The sequence below is a fragment of the Trachurus trachurus genome, assembly GCF_905171665.1.
Source record: "Trachurus trachurus genome assembly, chromosome: 5".
In the NCBI taxonomy this organism is placed as follows: Eukaryota; Metazoa; Chordata; class Actinopteri; order Carangiformes; family Carangidae; genus Trachurus; species Trachurus trachurus.
Window position 1 is genome coordinate 4,446,655 of NC_139896.1, and position 13,989 is coordinate 4,460,643.

The 13,989-nt window shown below is 38.6% G+C and overlaps 1 protein-coding gene across 1 annotated transcript; it reads left to right on the forward strand.

Moving 5' to 3' along the window:
• Nucleotides 1-2,102: 2,102 nt before the first annotated feature.
• Nucleotides 2,103-4,386, forward strand: gpr25 (G protein-coupled receptor 25; the record flags this gene model as incomplete). The annotated part of the gene is made up of 2 exons (XM_083971219.1): nt 2,103-2,333; nt 3,475-4,386. The coding sequence occupies 2 exons, from the start codon at nt 2,103-2,105 to the stop codon at nt 4,384-4,386; spliced, it is 1,143 nt and encodes a 380-aa protein (XP_083827345.1).
• Between the last annotated feature and the right edge of the window lie 9,603 nt (nt 4,387-13,989).

The window sequence follows — 13,989 nt, forward strand, 5'->3', positions numbered from 1 at the left end:
TGAGGTTTGATTTATCAGACAGTGAGGTAGCGGATAGATGGGCTGTTTTTTGGTTTGTAGTCTTTCTTCTAATTTACACTGCGCCAGAGTGACACATATTAAACTCTTTTACAACAACACCTGCAACGTTTAGAAAACCACTTCAAAAGGGAGAAACCTCAGAAAGAAGAGAGTTTGAGCTTGACGACTCATCCCGATACACTGTGCACAACAGAAAACGCTGCATGCTGCAGGTTGACCTCCTGTCTTGTGTGTTGCATTAAGGTCAAACAGGTGAGTGACCTCAAAATAAAAGTGCAAAAGTGTGTGTTTTCTGTCCAATCGGTGGTCGTTTGTGTTTGTGAGAAGAAAATTAAGCTGGAAAAGTGAATTATTATTCACTTATATAAGTTTTACATGAGTTTACATTGAACGATTTTCATCGCTTTGTTGTTTGTCGTGTTAGTTTAGGTGCTCAAGCTCAGGTGCAAACTAAAATTGAGCTTTTTTTTGTAAATATAATGAATGAAGAGTCCAGTGTGCAAAGGAAGATTTCACTTTTAGCTTCGTAATTAGACAAAGAGCATGTGATGCAATATAAATGTGATGCAGAAATGATTAATGCACAATATGCACACACTGATTATGATAAAAGGAATTATAGAGCGGATGTGAGTTGACTTCAGATCAGATTTCATAACTCATCTCAGGCGTAAACATGTTTTCACTTGCAGAGAAGGAAATCAACTCTTTTTCAGTTCGTCTCTGACTTGTTCTAAAGAACCACAGCGGCAGAGTGAATTCAGGCAGGAGGTCACCGCCGCCGTACGGGGAGAAAACACAAAGTAAAGCTCACCTGCCCCCTGCTGGTCACACTCTGCCAGTACACACACACTAAAACAGGACAGAAGGTATAAAACCGCGTTCTCAGTAGTTTGAAGGCAGAAGTGAAGTGTCTGATGGGAAACATTTAAGTTCAGACTGTTTCAGACTCACTTGTTAATCCATAAGTAATATATAGACATATAAGGCCCTACATGCAAATATAATTATGTATGTATATCAAACATGTATGATATACCTATTGTAAAATCTGTATATGTTTATGTGTATGTTTATTTGGATATGTATGTATGTGTACATATTAATATGTATATGTATATGTATATATATGTATGTGTCTTTGTACATGTATGCTTATGTATATGTATAGACCTACGTGTATGTGTACATATGAATGTGTATATATTTATATACATATATCTTTATATGTATGTGTATGTGTATATATATGTATATGTTTATGTGCATATATATGTGTCTTTTATATGTAAATACATATGTATATACACATACACATATCTGTATGTATATGCATAGGCCTTTGTTTATGTGTACATATGGATATGTATATGTTTATATACGTATATCCATATGTGTATGTGTACATAATATGTTTATAGATATATCCATATGTGTACATGTGTCTTTGTTTATGTGCATGTATATGTGTGTCTTTTATATATGTAAATGGGCTTTGGAATGGATGTATATGTACGTATCATGTGTGCATACAATATAAGCATATGACAACAATATAAAGACTATTTATAGGGACTTAAGATATCTTTTCCTATTTGTATTCATGTTTTATATATAGTTTTTTACATATATAACATTTTTACTTTATATTGGTATATATTTCATGTATGAAAGTTAAATGTATATTACATTTACCTGGGGGGACCTTCAGCCTCATATAAATCACATGCTGGATAAAGGTCTTCTTGTCTCAGACTGACTCGTCTGGCTGAATTACATCGTACATAAACCCCCAGATTCAAAGTGTGACATTATTTCAGAAACATTATGATTCACTTACTCACAAAATAAAAGAACAAGTAGTGGAGTAGTTCCTCATCTGTGGCGGCAGGTGGCACTGAAAAGGAAGAGGCCTCTGTTTGCTCTGTGGCTTTTCTCTCTCTCTCTCTCTCTCTCTCTCTGTTTTTTTTTTTTTTTTTTTTTGCAATATGAAGCAGCGTTGTCTGTGTGAGATAAACCACTGAGCCGCGGTGACACCAGCTGCACAGCTGCAGACGCTCTGATGTGTCAGCAGCAGCACCATGGCAGCAGAGATGATCACCGAGGAGTACGACAGCGACAGCTACAACTACAGCTACGAAGACGACGACAACGATACAATGATTTTCAATGATACGTTTAACGGTGGTTGTGACGGCTCGCCCCTCTACGGCGCCCACATCTTCCTCCCGGTCGCCTACTACCTCATCTTCTTCACCGGTTTCCTGGGCAACCTGCTGGTGATGCTGGTGGTGGGCAGCCGCAGCCGTAAGGTAGGGCTGGGACGATGCACTTTTCTCCCGATTCGATTCTTCTACAATTTTTTTGGATGGCGATTTGATCTAAATTGCGATTCTACGATTTTGCCGATTCTCTCGATTTTTAGTCTGCATTTTTAACAAAACCTGTACTTTCTGTATGTAAAAAAGGCTAACAAATGCACATTGTGATTCTTTTTTTTTATATATATGTATGCTTATATGTCGTGTGTGTGCCTGTGTGTGTATGTGTGACAGTATATGTGTGTATTTATATTTTGCTTCTTCTTTTTGTGTGTGTGTGCTTTCTTTTTTGTTGCTGTTGTTTGGATTTTCCTTGTCTTTGTTCGTTTGTTTGGAACATACAGTCAATAAATAGTAGGGCTATTGTTTGCCAACAGGAAATAGCCTACACTTGAATTGTCTGTATGTTCTTATTTTATTTTATTATAGGCTACTGATTTCCATTTTTTTTGCTATATGTTGATATGAAAAATGAATAAAAAATTGTTAAAGCAGAAGTAAGCGATCCGGTCGTTTTGGCTAATGCTGCGTTCCAGGCAGGCTTTTGAAACCGTAAATTACAGCTTCAAGTCACAACTTACGACTTTGTAGCGTTCCAGGCAACCCACTCGTGTTTTTCCGACCTGTTTTACCGGTGAAAGTCACTATAACGGCCACTCGTAACTTCCGACCCGTGAACTCGTACCAGATCGAACTGGTACGACTTCACAGGTCGGAAAAACACGAGTTACGGGTTGCCTTGAACGCACCATAACGTCTTGTCAGCCGATGGAGTTAGCAGCCCCTGCCCTCGTCATGGATCTATTGGTCCTCGTCCCTACGTCACCACATTCACGCGCATCCCTTGGCTGCACACACAGCCCTTCATGCCGTTCTCTCTCCTCATTGGATAAAGGTTGTAGGATACGAGAAAAGTTTTCTCCTCGGCTCAGAGCAGAGCAGAGTGACTGACAGACCCGTGTTTCGGTCCAAACACTCTATGTAAGTGATTGCTGTCGGAAGATAGAACTATTTAAGACTTAGATTAACACAAAAATATCGCTTACTTCTGCTTTAACAAAAATAAAAAAAAGATATTGCGATATTTATGTGAATCGATTTTTTTCTCCCACCCCTACTATACCGTAATAAGGGCGGCCGGCTGGTGGACACCTTCATCCTCAACCTGGCGCTGGCCGACCTGGTGTTCGTGCTGACGCTGCCGCTCTGGGCCGTGTCGGCGGGCCAGAGCGGCCGCTGGATCTTCGGCGAGCCGCTGTGCAAGCTGAGCAGCTACATCATCGCCGTCAACCGCTTCTCCAACATCTTCTTCCTCACCTGCATGAGCGTGGACCGCTACCTGGCCGTGGTGAAGCTCATGGACTCGCGCTACCTGAGGAGCAGCCAGTGCATCCGGGCCACGTGCGCCGCGATCTGGGTCGTGTCGCTGGCGCTCGGCGTCCCGTCTTGGATCTACAGAGGAACCGAGAAGATCCAGGACGGAGAGACCTGCGTGGAGATCAACAGCTCACCCTTCTTCCTGGTCCTGAGTCTCACCATGGCCTTGCCTACCTTCGTCTTCCCGGTGCTCATCATCATGCTCTGCTACGGCACCATCGTGAAACACCTCAACAACCACTGCGTCGCCGCCGTCAACCCCCGAGCCGAGGCGCGGCGCAGGCACTCCCTCAAGATGGTGCTCTGCATCATCGTGGCCTTCGTGGTTTCCTGGCTCCCCTTCAACATCTTCAAAGCCATCATCATCGGCGAGCAGCTCTCCAACTCCAACAACCTCGTCGCCCTCGGCTGCAACACCACCACGGCGTGGCAGAGGAACGGGCTGCTGGTGTCGTGCTGCCTCGCCTTCCTCAACAGCTGCGTCAACCCGGCCATCTACTTCTTCCTGGACCATCACTTCAGGCGACGAGCCGAGAACCTCTGCAAGAGCTGCGTCGGCAAACCCAAGCTGCTGCAGAGCCACAACTCCTCCGCCTCAGCCTCAGAGAGTTTCGGAACGACTACGGCAGCGGCCGGGAGGACTCAGATGATCCAGATGGTTGAGTAGTAGTAAGACGCAGAGTTCATGTTCATGTTCATGTTGGAGCATTAAAGTGAAACAAAATGTGAATCTTAAAGTTTTATTTGTTCAGACATAGAACAGATTCAACTGTGAATTTCTTTTTTATATCTCATATCTTTTTCTATTTGAATAAGATGTTCATATTGCTTTAAACCAAACCTTATACAGTGCATTAATGTTGTGCATATTTTATATTTATCTTTTGTGTGAAAATGCTTTGAATTGGTTCAAAATAATTAATGTATAAATCTATAAAGTGAAGTGGAGTAAACTGCAGCTACAGGATAAGAATGACATATTTATGTTGTTGTTGTTGTTGTAGAAAATGTTTTGGTGCATGAATAATGTTTTTGATAAGAGAACATTTTCTAAAGTGAAAACATAATAAAGACATTTTTGTACATTTATAATTTGGCTTTTAATCTGTGATTCCAGTGAAATGAAACTTTTATTTTAATGACATGGATGTTTATGTAGCTTCTATCATAAATCAGAATTTAAAAAAAAAAATCACTATAAAAGAAATTGAGATAATGATTAAATTGTATTACAGTATTAAAGTGATATCACATTGAAAATTGTCACTGTAAAAAAAAAATGGAAGAAAGAAATTGCAGTATTGCCTGCACCTGAATTTCAGATTCAGTTTAACTTTAAAATTCAACTATGTTGAAGCTTCATCAATATTCTCACAGTTGTAAATGTTTGTAACTGATATTCAACAAAACAAAAAAACAAATCCTATAATAATATAACAGAGATGACAATAATAAAATGTATCATGTAACGTATCACACCGGAAAATTTGATTTTTAAAGCATGCAGACAGTTTTTTTTCCCTTTCTTGGACAGTTAGAGCTCTACTTTCTAATGTCTGAGCGAAAGAGGAGATAAAACATGTTGTGTATCGCAGCAACAACTCAACAACAAACAGTAAAAAACACATGATGTGAAACTAACAGGTGTGAAACATGAGGTCATTCCCAGTTTCACATACATGAGAGCTTTGCAGGATAAAATATAAAAAAAGGGGGGGGGACGATAATGAAACTGGAGAAGAATAAACTGGCAACTATGACAAAACAAACACACAGTAAAAAAAAAAAAAAAAATGTGTGTGTGTGTGACAGGAAACAACGACATTTGAGAGGGCGACCGATTCTCACCACCTCCTGACCACATGCAACAAGACCAGTAGCTATGGCAAACAAATGTTCAGTTCAGTTGAGATCTGATATCTGTGTCTCTGTCTATCTATGCAGATGAAATGATACGTAAAAACATGCACCAACGCTTCTTCTCTTCTCTTTGTCCCCCCTCCCTCTTGCCCTCTTTTTGTGCGCTTTGCTTTTTTGTCTCCCCTCCCTCCTTGCCCTCTTTTTGTGCGCTTTGCTTTTGTTGTTTACTCTCTACAGTCAGTCAGTCAGTCAGGTCAAACCTTAACTGAACTTCTCAGAAGTCGACAGCAGCAGCAGCAGTTTTTATTCATGTTACAGGGAAGTGCAGGTACATGAGAGTTCATACGTTCAGGTGGTGCCCACTTGTTTTTCACTTGTGTATCTGATCTCATGTGAATGCGGTGGGTTTTTTTTTTTTTTTTTTTATCACAGGCTGGTTGTTGTAGTAGGTGCCAGCCGAGGTGTGGGCATCAAAGTGAGAGAGGGGGGTCAGGAATTCCCCCTTCTCCTGAGAAAGTCAAATGAGGAACAGTAGTGCTGCCACCGCATTTTCCCACCAATTTTTTTATTTGAATATTACCCGTATTTGTCCCAGTTGTTTTGCATCCTCTTCTACTACGAAGCGAGAACTGAGAGCAAACATAGACAGACTAGTATTGTCATGTAATGTAGATGACGACTGTTCCCAATAACTGGAGAATAAACTGAACAAAGAGCCCACACAGAAATATAATAGGCCCAGGGCCGTTTATAGGGGAGAAAGATGATGATAATTCTAGGGGCCCAGCGCCCAGTAGGGCCCACAAAAAACCCCAGTAGTCTAATCTTTGACTGAATTATTCTGCTTAGACCCTGACTAATACTCATAGTAATGCTGCATTAGCATCAAAACAAAGTAGGCGACATAAAAAATGATAATACATAACATAATCTAAGAAAAAAAGTGGAAAAGTCAGGGGCCCACTTTAGTATTCTTTCAGGGGACCCGGAATTCCTAGCTACGGCCCTGAATAGGCCTATATATCAGAGGTCTTCAACAGGGCGTCCATGATCCCTAAGGGGTCCGCAGAGGTGCTGAAATCTTTGGTTGATAATACGATTTTGTTGGGTTTTTTTGTTTTCACATTTATGCTTAGAAAAGAACGAATCGCCTTGTTGTTTACAACTACTTCCGGGTAGAAAACCAGCATGAGAACAAGTAGGACAAGAGATTTGCTACTGTATCTCATTTTTCATGTCACTATATCACCGTTTAGACTAATCTGATGTTTAAGTTTATACAACCAATGATTGGACAAACATTACTATTTATGTGTGCACATTTAGTAATGGTTATCATAGATTAGCCGGGCTAACCGTTAGCTACCTGTTTAACTTTAATAACTCAGTGACTCAATAAACGGTCCATGAAAAAATATTTTTTCCAGCGGATATCTGAGTTACAACATGACTGAGCTAACTGGAGTAGTTTCATGTCGTGTCCGACAACGGGAGGGTTTTAACAGCAACCTGATGTTAGCTTTGCTACTGCCATTAGCTTAGCTACCGCCGTTAGCTTTGTTACCGCCATTAGCTTACCTACTGCCGTTAGCTCTGCTGTTAGCTGTCCCTGTCAGCTGAGCCACTGATGCTTTCTAGACACTGTGATTCCCCCAAACTGTATAAATACAACACATAGCAACACAAAACACACACAGAGAAATAATAATGTTTCTTCAATCATTTCAGATTTGTCTAAACCGTGATAGGGCGTGAAAAATATAGGCTAGCTAAACTCTAGTCCGTTACACGTGCTGGTTTTCTACCTGGAGGTAGTTGTAAACAACAAGGCGGTTCGGTCTATAAAAACATCAATTTGAATAGCTTCTATGCATGATTAGCCTACCATTCAATTGAAAGACATTGTTGATATCGGCATAGGTATCAGTTAATAAGGTCTGTTTATAAATGGCAGTGGCACGGCCGTGAATATGCTATACGAGCCTTTGTATTAATTGAATAGCTGAGGGTACGTTTATACATGGTAGGCTACTAGGCCCAATTTAATATAATACACAATTTTATAAATATTTAAAGTAGGGGGTCCCTACTTCATCTCTCCATCAGTTTGGGGGTCCTTGGCCTGAAAAACGTTGAAGAACTGTGATATCACTTATATCACAATAAAATGAACGCCTTCTGCATGAAGACAAGAAAACCATGATAAAACTTCAATATTTACAATAAAGTGCATAGATAGATAGATAGATAGATAGATAGATAGATAGATAGATAGATAGATAGATAGATAGATAGATAGATAGATAGATAGATAGATAGATTTTTGACACTGTAAAAAAAAATCAGCAAAATTACAAGGTAAAAACCATCTCATAATAAAAGAACTAAGTCATAAATGAATAAATGAGAGCACAAGCTGCACACACACCCACGGACACACAGTACCAACATATGCTTGGTACTGCACACAGGACAGTTAATGCACGAGACCTTTGTGTCAGTATGATGAGGTGTGTATGTGTGTGTCAGTGTTATCCCAGTATGATGATAATGTGTGGGTGTGTCCGTGGTTAAAGTGCTGTGTTCGGTGTGGTCATGTCTCTATAGAAACTGTTTCTGTATTTTTACACAACTCTGCTGCACTTATTTAAAACTTTATTTAAATAAAATGTCTGGCTGGACAAAGATCAAAAGTTAAAATGAAAAAACTTTTTTTCTCACTGCTGCTGCAGCTATTTCCTGTCCACTTGCCTGGTTTGTCTGTGTGGTATCAGGGGAAGGTCTTATGTGGTTTGTTCCTTTTTTGTTTGTAATGACACAAATTTCCACCACGGTGAACAACAAAGTTGAACTAAACTCTCTGAAAAATGTAAAATAATTGTTTGATATGCATAAGTGTGAATATAAACACATATTTAACACATATAATAATACTGTATGTAGGTGTATGTGTCGGCCTGGTGATGGTGAGTAACAGTTAGTGATCGTTGTGGTCGGAGTGTCTTGTGGTTAATATATGCACATTTCTCTAGAGTGTTAACCTCAGAGTATTGCCAAAGGTCAAACACATTAAAAAGGCAACTAAAGAAGTTAAAGTAGCTGTTGCAGATGGGCACAGCTGCCTAATACAATATTTATAAGGTTTTTTATTAAATTGAATCTTGATGAAATACTCTTGTATTGTCTTCACCTCGGGTCAAATCAACCTGGGTCGTCATTTGGGTTTAAACTCAGTTCAGAAAAAAAAAAATGTCTTTATCTCAATTTCAAACAATATAGATATTATATGATATATATATTAATGTTTGCAATTAATCTCTACTAGATCACATTTAACATCTTCAAGGTCTTGTCTCGAGCTGGATTCTGGATTTTTTCTCCAGACCAGACCACAGCTGCAGTTACATCTGTTTTTTTATTCTTTTTAACCACAAATGTCTTCCACAAATGTCACTTTGGTTTCTGTGATGTAATTCAATAAGTTCCAGATAATTCAAATAGTTGTAAGTACTTAAGTATCTGCTTGTGTAACAACTTGGTGTCGACCGTGTCAACAGTGGGAGGAGACTTCAGCAGGTTCTGTGCTGTGTTCTTCTGTTCAATCCAAACTTTGTTCACATTAAATATGGTTTAGATTTTAGATCAAATCATCTTTTCTTTTTTAGCTGAGGAGAAATAATGTAAATTTCAAGACACATGATTATTATGAGGACTGGGACTGAATACAGTCGTGGTCTTGACTACAAAACTAGGTGTGATATGTTTTTTATGATGGAAAAAATCCACTACAATCCAGACTTGGTTGTTATAAATTATGCTTATCTTAGAAAAAATAAAAAAAAGACAATATTTCACGCTCTTCAGTGTTATTTTTGACTCCCCTCTTGACCTACAACAAATTACTTTGTCATGCAGATGAAGTGTGTTGTCCATCTCTGTCCGCTGGTCGCTGAGAAAACGCGTCTCTTCTCAACTTCGGTCATATCCAGAATCATTTTTCTGAATTGAGTCACAAATCTGCAGCTCAAAGTTTGACTTGACTTAATGACCTGAAGATGAGTCACTACAAATCATTGTAGCCGTGGTAACATCTGTATTATGTCAGCAGGGGATGGAGACCGGAGCAGACAGACACATGACGGAGGATGAAGGTGAGAGGAGACAACTATGACTTTACTGTATGACTTTATTTTACAGGATAGCCCCTTGAGATGTGCCATCTCATTTTCGAGGGGGTCCATATTATCAATGGAAATACAAACATACAGTAGCCTACATGGTAACATACAAAGAAAGTAAGCTAGTGCTTGTTTTATAATAATATAGCAGCATGTGTGTACTCAGTTGTTCTTTTGGGTTTTTGTCTGTTCTTGTTCATTACAGAAAATAAACTAAGACCACCAAGTTTCAAGAAGGAAAAAATGTAAATGTAATTATTTATTTATTGGTTTATTTGACAGGGACAATGCAACACTAATCAACAGGCTGAGGCTAATTCTCATCCACTGTCCAGATGTTAAAGGCAATTTAAAAACGGAAAAATGTAAACTTGTACCATTTTTCTGCATGTGAAAACTTTGAAATGGGTCAATTCGACCCAAATAACCATCATAAAGGTTAAAGTTATATTAAAGATTCTTTATTAATCCTTTGCAGGAAATTACATTGTTACCACAGCAGCACCAGACAGAAGACCACACACACACACACACACCCACACATACATCATAGAATACACAATAACAACATATTGCACAACCCATTAAAGCATGGAGAAGTGATAAAAGTAGCAAGGTCTAAAATAGGGATTAAAAAGGAGGCAGAGACACAATCAATGATTACAGTAGGCTAAGTTAAAAAGCCTAATGGCACATGATTACTGTAAATACGTATTTTGATACTTTTTTTTCAGAAATGTAATCTTTTTTTTTTATTCATTGCATTTTATTCATATATTGTTTCATCTCTTCAAGATTGCTTCAGCAGTTTCATCACTTAATTCAAATTTATTCAGCTCATTCAGCTTCTAGGTTTCAGCATTCACCCGTATTTCCTTCAGGAAATGCATTCTCTAGTCTTTTTTTTTTATTCATTGCATTGATGCATTGTTTTTCTTACACATTACACATTTTGAATAGTACATTTTGATTTATTGTAAATGTATAATCAGAATTTCAAAATAAAAGCAGGGAGATTTCTGATTCTTCTTAAGAATGAACTCCTGTGAGTAAATTTGTCGCCCTTTTTGTCCGTTTACTCCTCCGGTCTGTCCCACACACATAGTGAAAGGTGAGACCTTGGGCATTAGTGCACAGTATTATCAGACTTTTGTCAGTGACTCACTCTGTCTCTGGTGAGACGTTCACATTTGTGATGTTCTCACAGCGCCGTCTCACTGTGGCTGCAGCTTCTCATTACAAAACTCAGATTTAGAGAACTAAAACCGTCATAGCCCACGATCTTTGAACTTGGTTTCACCTTGTAAAATGACTGGCACAAGACTAAACTCTCTGGTTTGATGATTAAGTTGTTGTAAGAAGGGCACAATGTAGAGTTTCTCTTTAAAAAGGTGGTATTACAACAAAATTTATACAGTTTCTGAATTAAAAAAACTGTAAAATTCACATTATTAGGACAAAGTATTTTCCAATTAGCCTATTTTTGTGCGACACCGATCCCCCGGCTCGATGCAAAAACTTGCAGACGTCTTGAATTTAGAAATGCAGTGTTGCACAGTGTTGGTGGTGGTGAAAATTAACTTCACAATTGGAACCACCAACATGCAGACGGTTCACACAGATCGTGCCAACGCTGCAGCTCTGAGATCAGATGATCCGCTGTGGTTTCCCTCGCTGCTGCTGAAGCCGAACACAAGCCACACGTCTGAGCAGTCGGCTCGGTTTAAAAATAACAACCAAAATAACAAATAATTAAAAAAAAAAAAGAGAACAAGTTGAACGGTTATTCATTTAAAAATACATATTTGTCTAGTTTTATTTCCCTTAAGTTTCAGCGTCTCACTTTGAACAAACACAAATGCTGCTAGAAATATCAGTGAACCATTGATCGGTTCCTTCTACTTTGATCAGTTCCTTATACCACAATACTATTTAAGAAGGTCAAAGAACGTGTGGTTTTATTAAAATAAACACTGACTGAGACAGGATTTAATGTTACTGTAATGTGTTAGTGTGAGGTTTTATGAAAGTTCAGGTGTCCAACTGTCTTTCAGTGATTTTAATTTAACTATTTTATGCATCTTACCCTTAAAGGAAAAAAAAAGAGCTAAGAGTTAACCCTTCATTCTTTAAAACATTAAAACATATTTGATATATTTGGAAACATCCCACTGCATCCACATACAGAATTTGCATTGCAGTGATGGAAAAGTTGAAAATGAAAAGAGATTTGACAGCAAACGTCGTGTGTTAACAAATCTGAACAGACACTTTTTTTTGCTGCCAGAGGAAACATGTCGGACATTATTACTCATAACTTTCAGATTCAAGAAAGAACCTGTGATGATGACTTGTCTTTAAACACCGTCTCTCTTTTGATTAGTCGACTGTCTATTGGAGAGAGTGATTTGTATCTGTTTGCATTTGCACAGTAGATGTAAGTAATTTTGTATTTCATTTTTATTATAACATATAGTTGTTTTACAGTGTACAATGTATATAAAATTTATGTTGTATCAAGCTCACCAGATTTGTGCATGTTTCACTTTGCCAAAAAAAGAAAAGAAAATACCTTTATTTCAACTCACATTGTTTTATGTGTATTGGGATTATTATATACAAAATAAATAATAATAACCCTAATTTAAAGCTATAGTGCGTAACTTCTACGTGTCTGTAAATATCCGTTTCACCCAAGCCACTATAAGAGGAGATTATACAACGGTGATTAAGCCGTTCGGCTCCTCTAACATCTCGCGGTACTTTTCAGTATTTACTCTTTTTGTATTTACTGTCTTGGAGCGACATTCCCGCGCTGGCGCACAGGAAATGACGCGTTCTACTCTTTTTTTTTTTACCTTTCTTGGAAATGGTGCTATGAATGTAATGTATTGTTAGCAGCCTGGTGTTAGCCACATCGTTAGCCTAACGAGCAGTAAGTTACCAGGTGTGTAGCCTGTGTTACTGTGTGTAACTTACTGCGGGGGTCTGTGTGCTGTGACGAGTAACTTTAGTAGCCTACATCAGGGGTTCTCCACTAGTCTCACTCTGGGACCCACATTTTCCCATGGTCATTAAGTCGCGACCCACTTTTATAGAATTCAAACCAAGATTTTTTTTAAAGCCTTTAAAAACTAATTTTGCTCTTTATTGAGCAAAGTGCATTTCAGAGCACATGAATGAAACTGAGGAGGACCATGACAACTGCATGTACGGAAGTGAATAAAAAAATATCAAACTGGAGAATGAAACCAACAAAATGATATATTTGACTTCTAATGCATCTCTGCATTCAGACCATATTCACAAAAGTGAATAAATATCAAATTGCACAAAATAAAGACCCACAAAACAAGGTATTTTCACTGCATTCAGGCCACATTAATAAGAAACTGATATCTTTGCATTCAGAGCAAATGGAGCAAATAATAAGAAACAGAGGAGGACCATTACAACTGCATGTGTTCACGTGTCTCGTGTGCCTTTCAAAATAAGTTATTTTTCAAAATAAAAGACATGTCCAACATCAGATGTGCATTAAATATTATTTACTTTTTTAATCAGATGTCCGCGACCCATCCAGCACGGGTCCGCGACCCACTTTTGGGTCCCGACCCACCAGTTGAGAACCACTGGCCTACACGTTGTGTGGACAGTTATAGCCCGTGTACGTGGTCCGTGACCAATAGCATGCGGTGTGTTACTCCGTGTACGTGACGAGCAGTAAACATTTTGTAGCCAGTGTTACTTTGTGTACCGATACAAACAGTAGCCTATGCTGTGTCTGGTGAGTGTTACTGTGTGTGATGTGCATTACACGGTACCGTGGAGAGCTCCACTCTAACAGAATTTACAACTTACATAATTTTCATTACAGTTACGAAAAGTACTCTAAGGGGCCATTATCATAGAAAAAAAAAAGAGCTAAGAGTTAACCCTTCATTCTTTAAAACATTAAAACATATTTGATATATTTGGAAACATCCCACTTCATCCACATACAGAATTTGCATTGCAGTGATGGAAAAGTTGAAAATGAAAAGAGATTTGACAGCAAACGTCGTGTGTTAACAAATCTGAACAGACACTTTTTTTTGCTGCGAGAGGAAACATGTCGGACATTATTACTCATAACTTTCAGATTCAAGAAAGAACTTGTGATGATGACTTGTCTTTGAACACCGTCTCTCTTTTGATTAGTCGACTGTCTATTGGAGAGAGTGATTTGTATC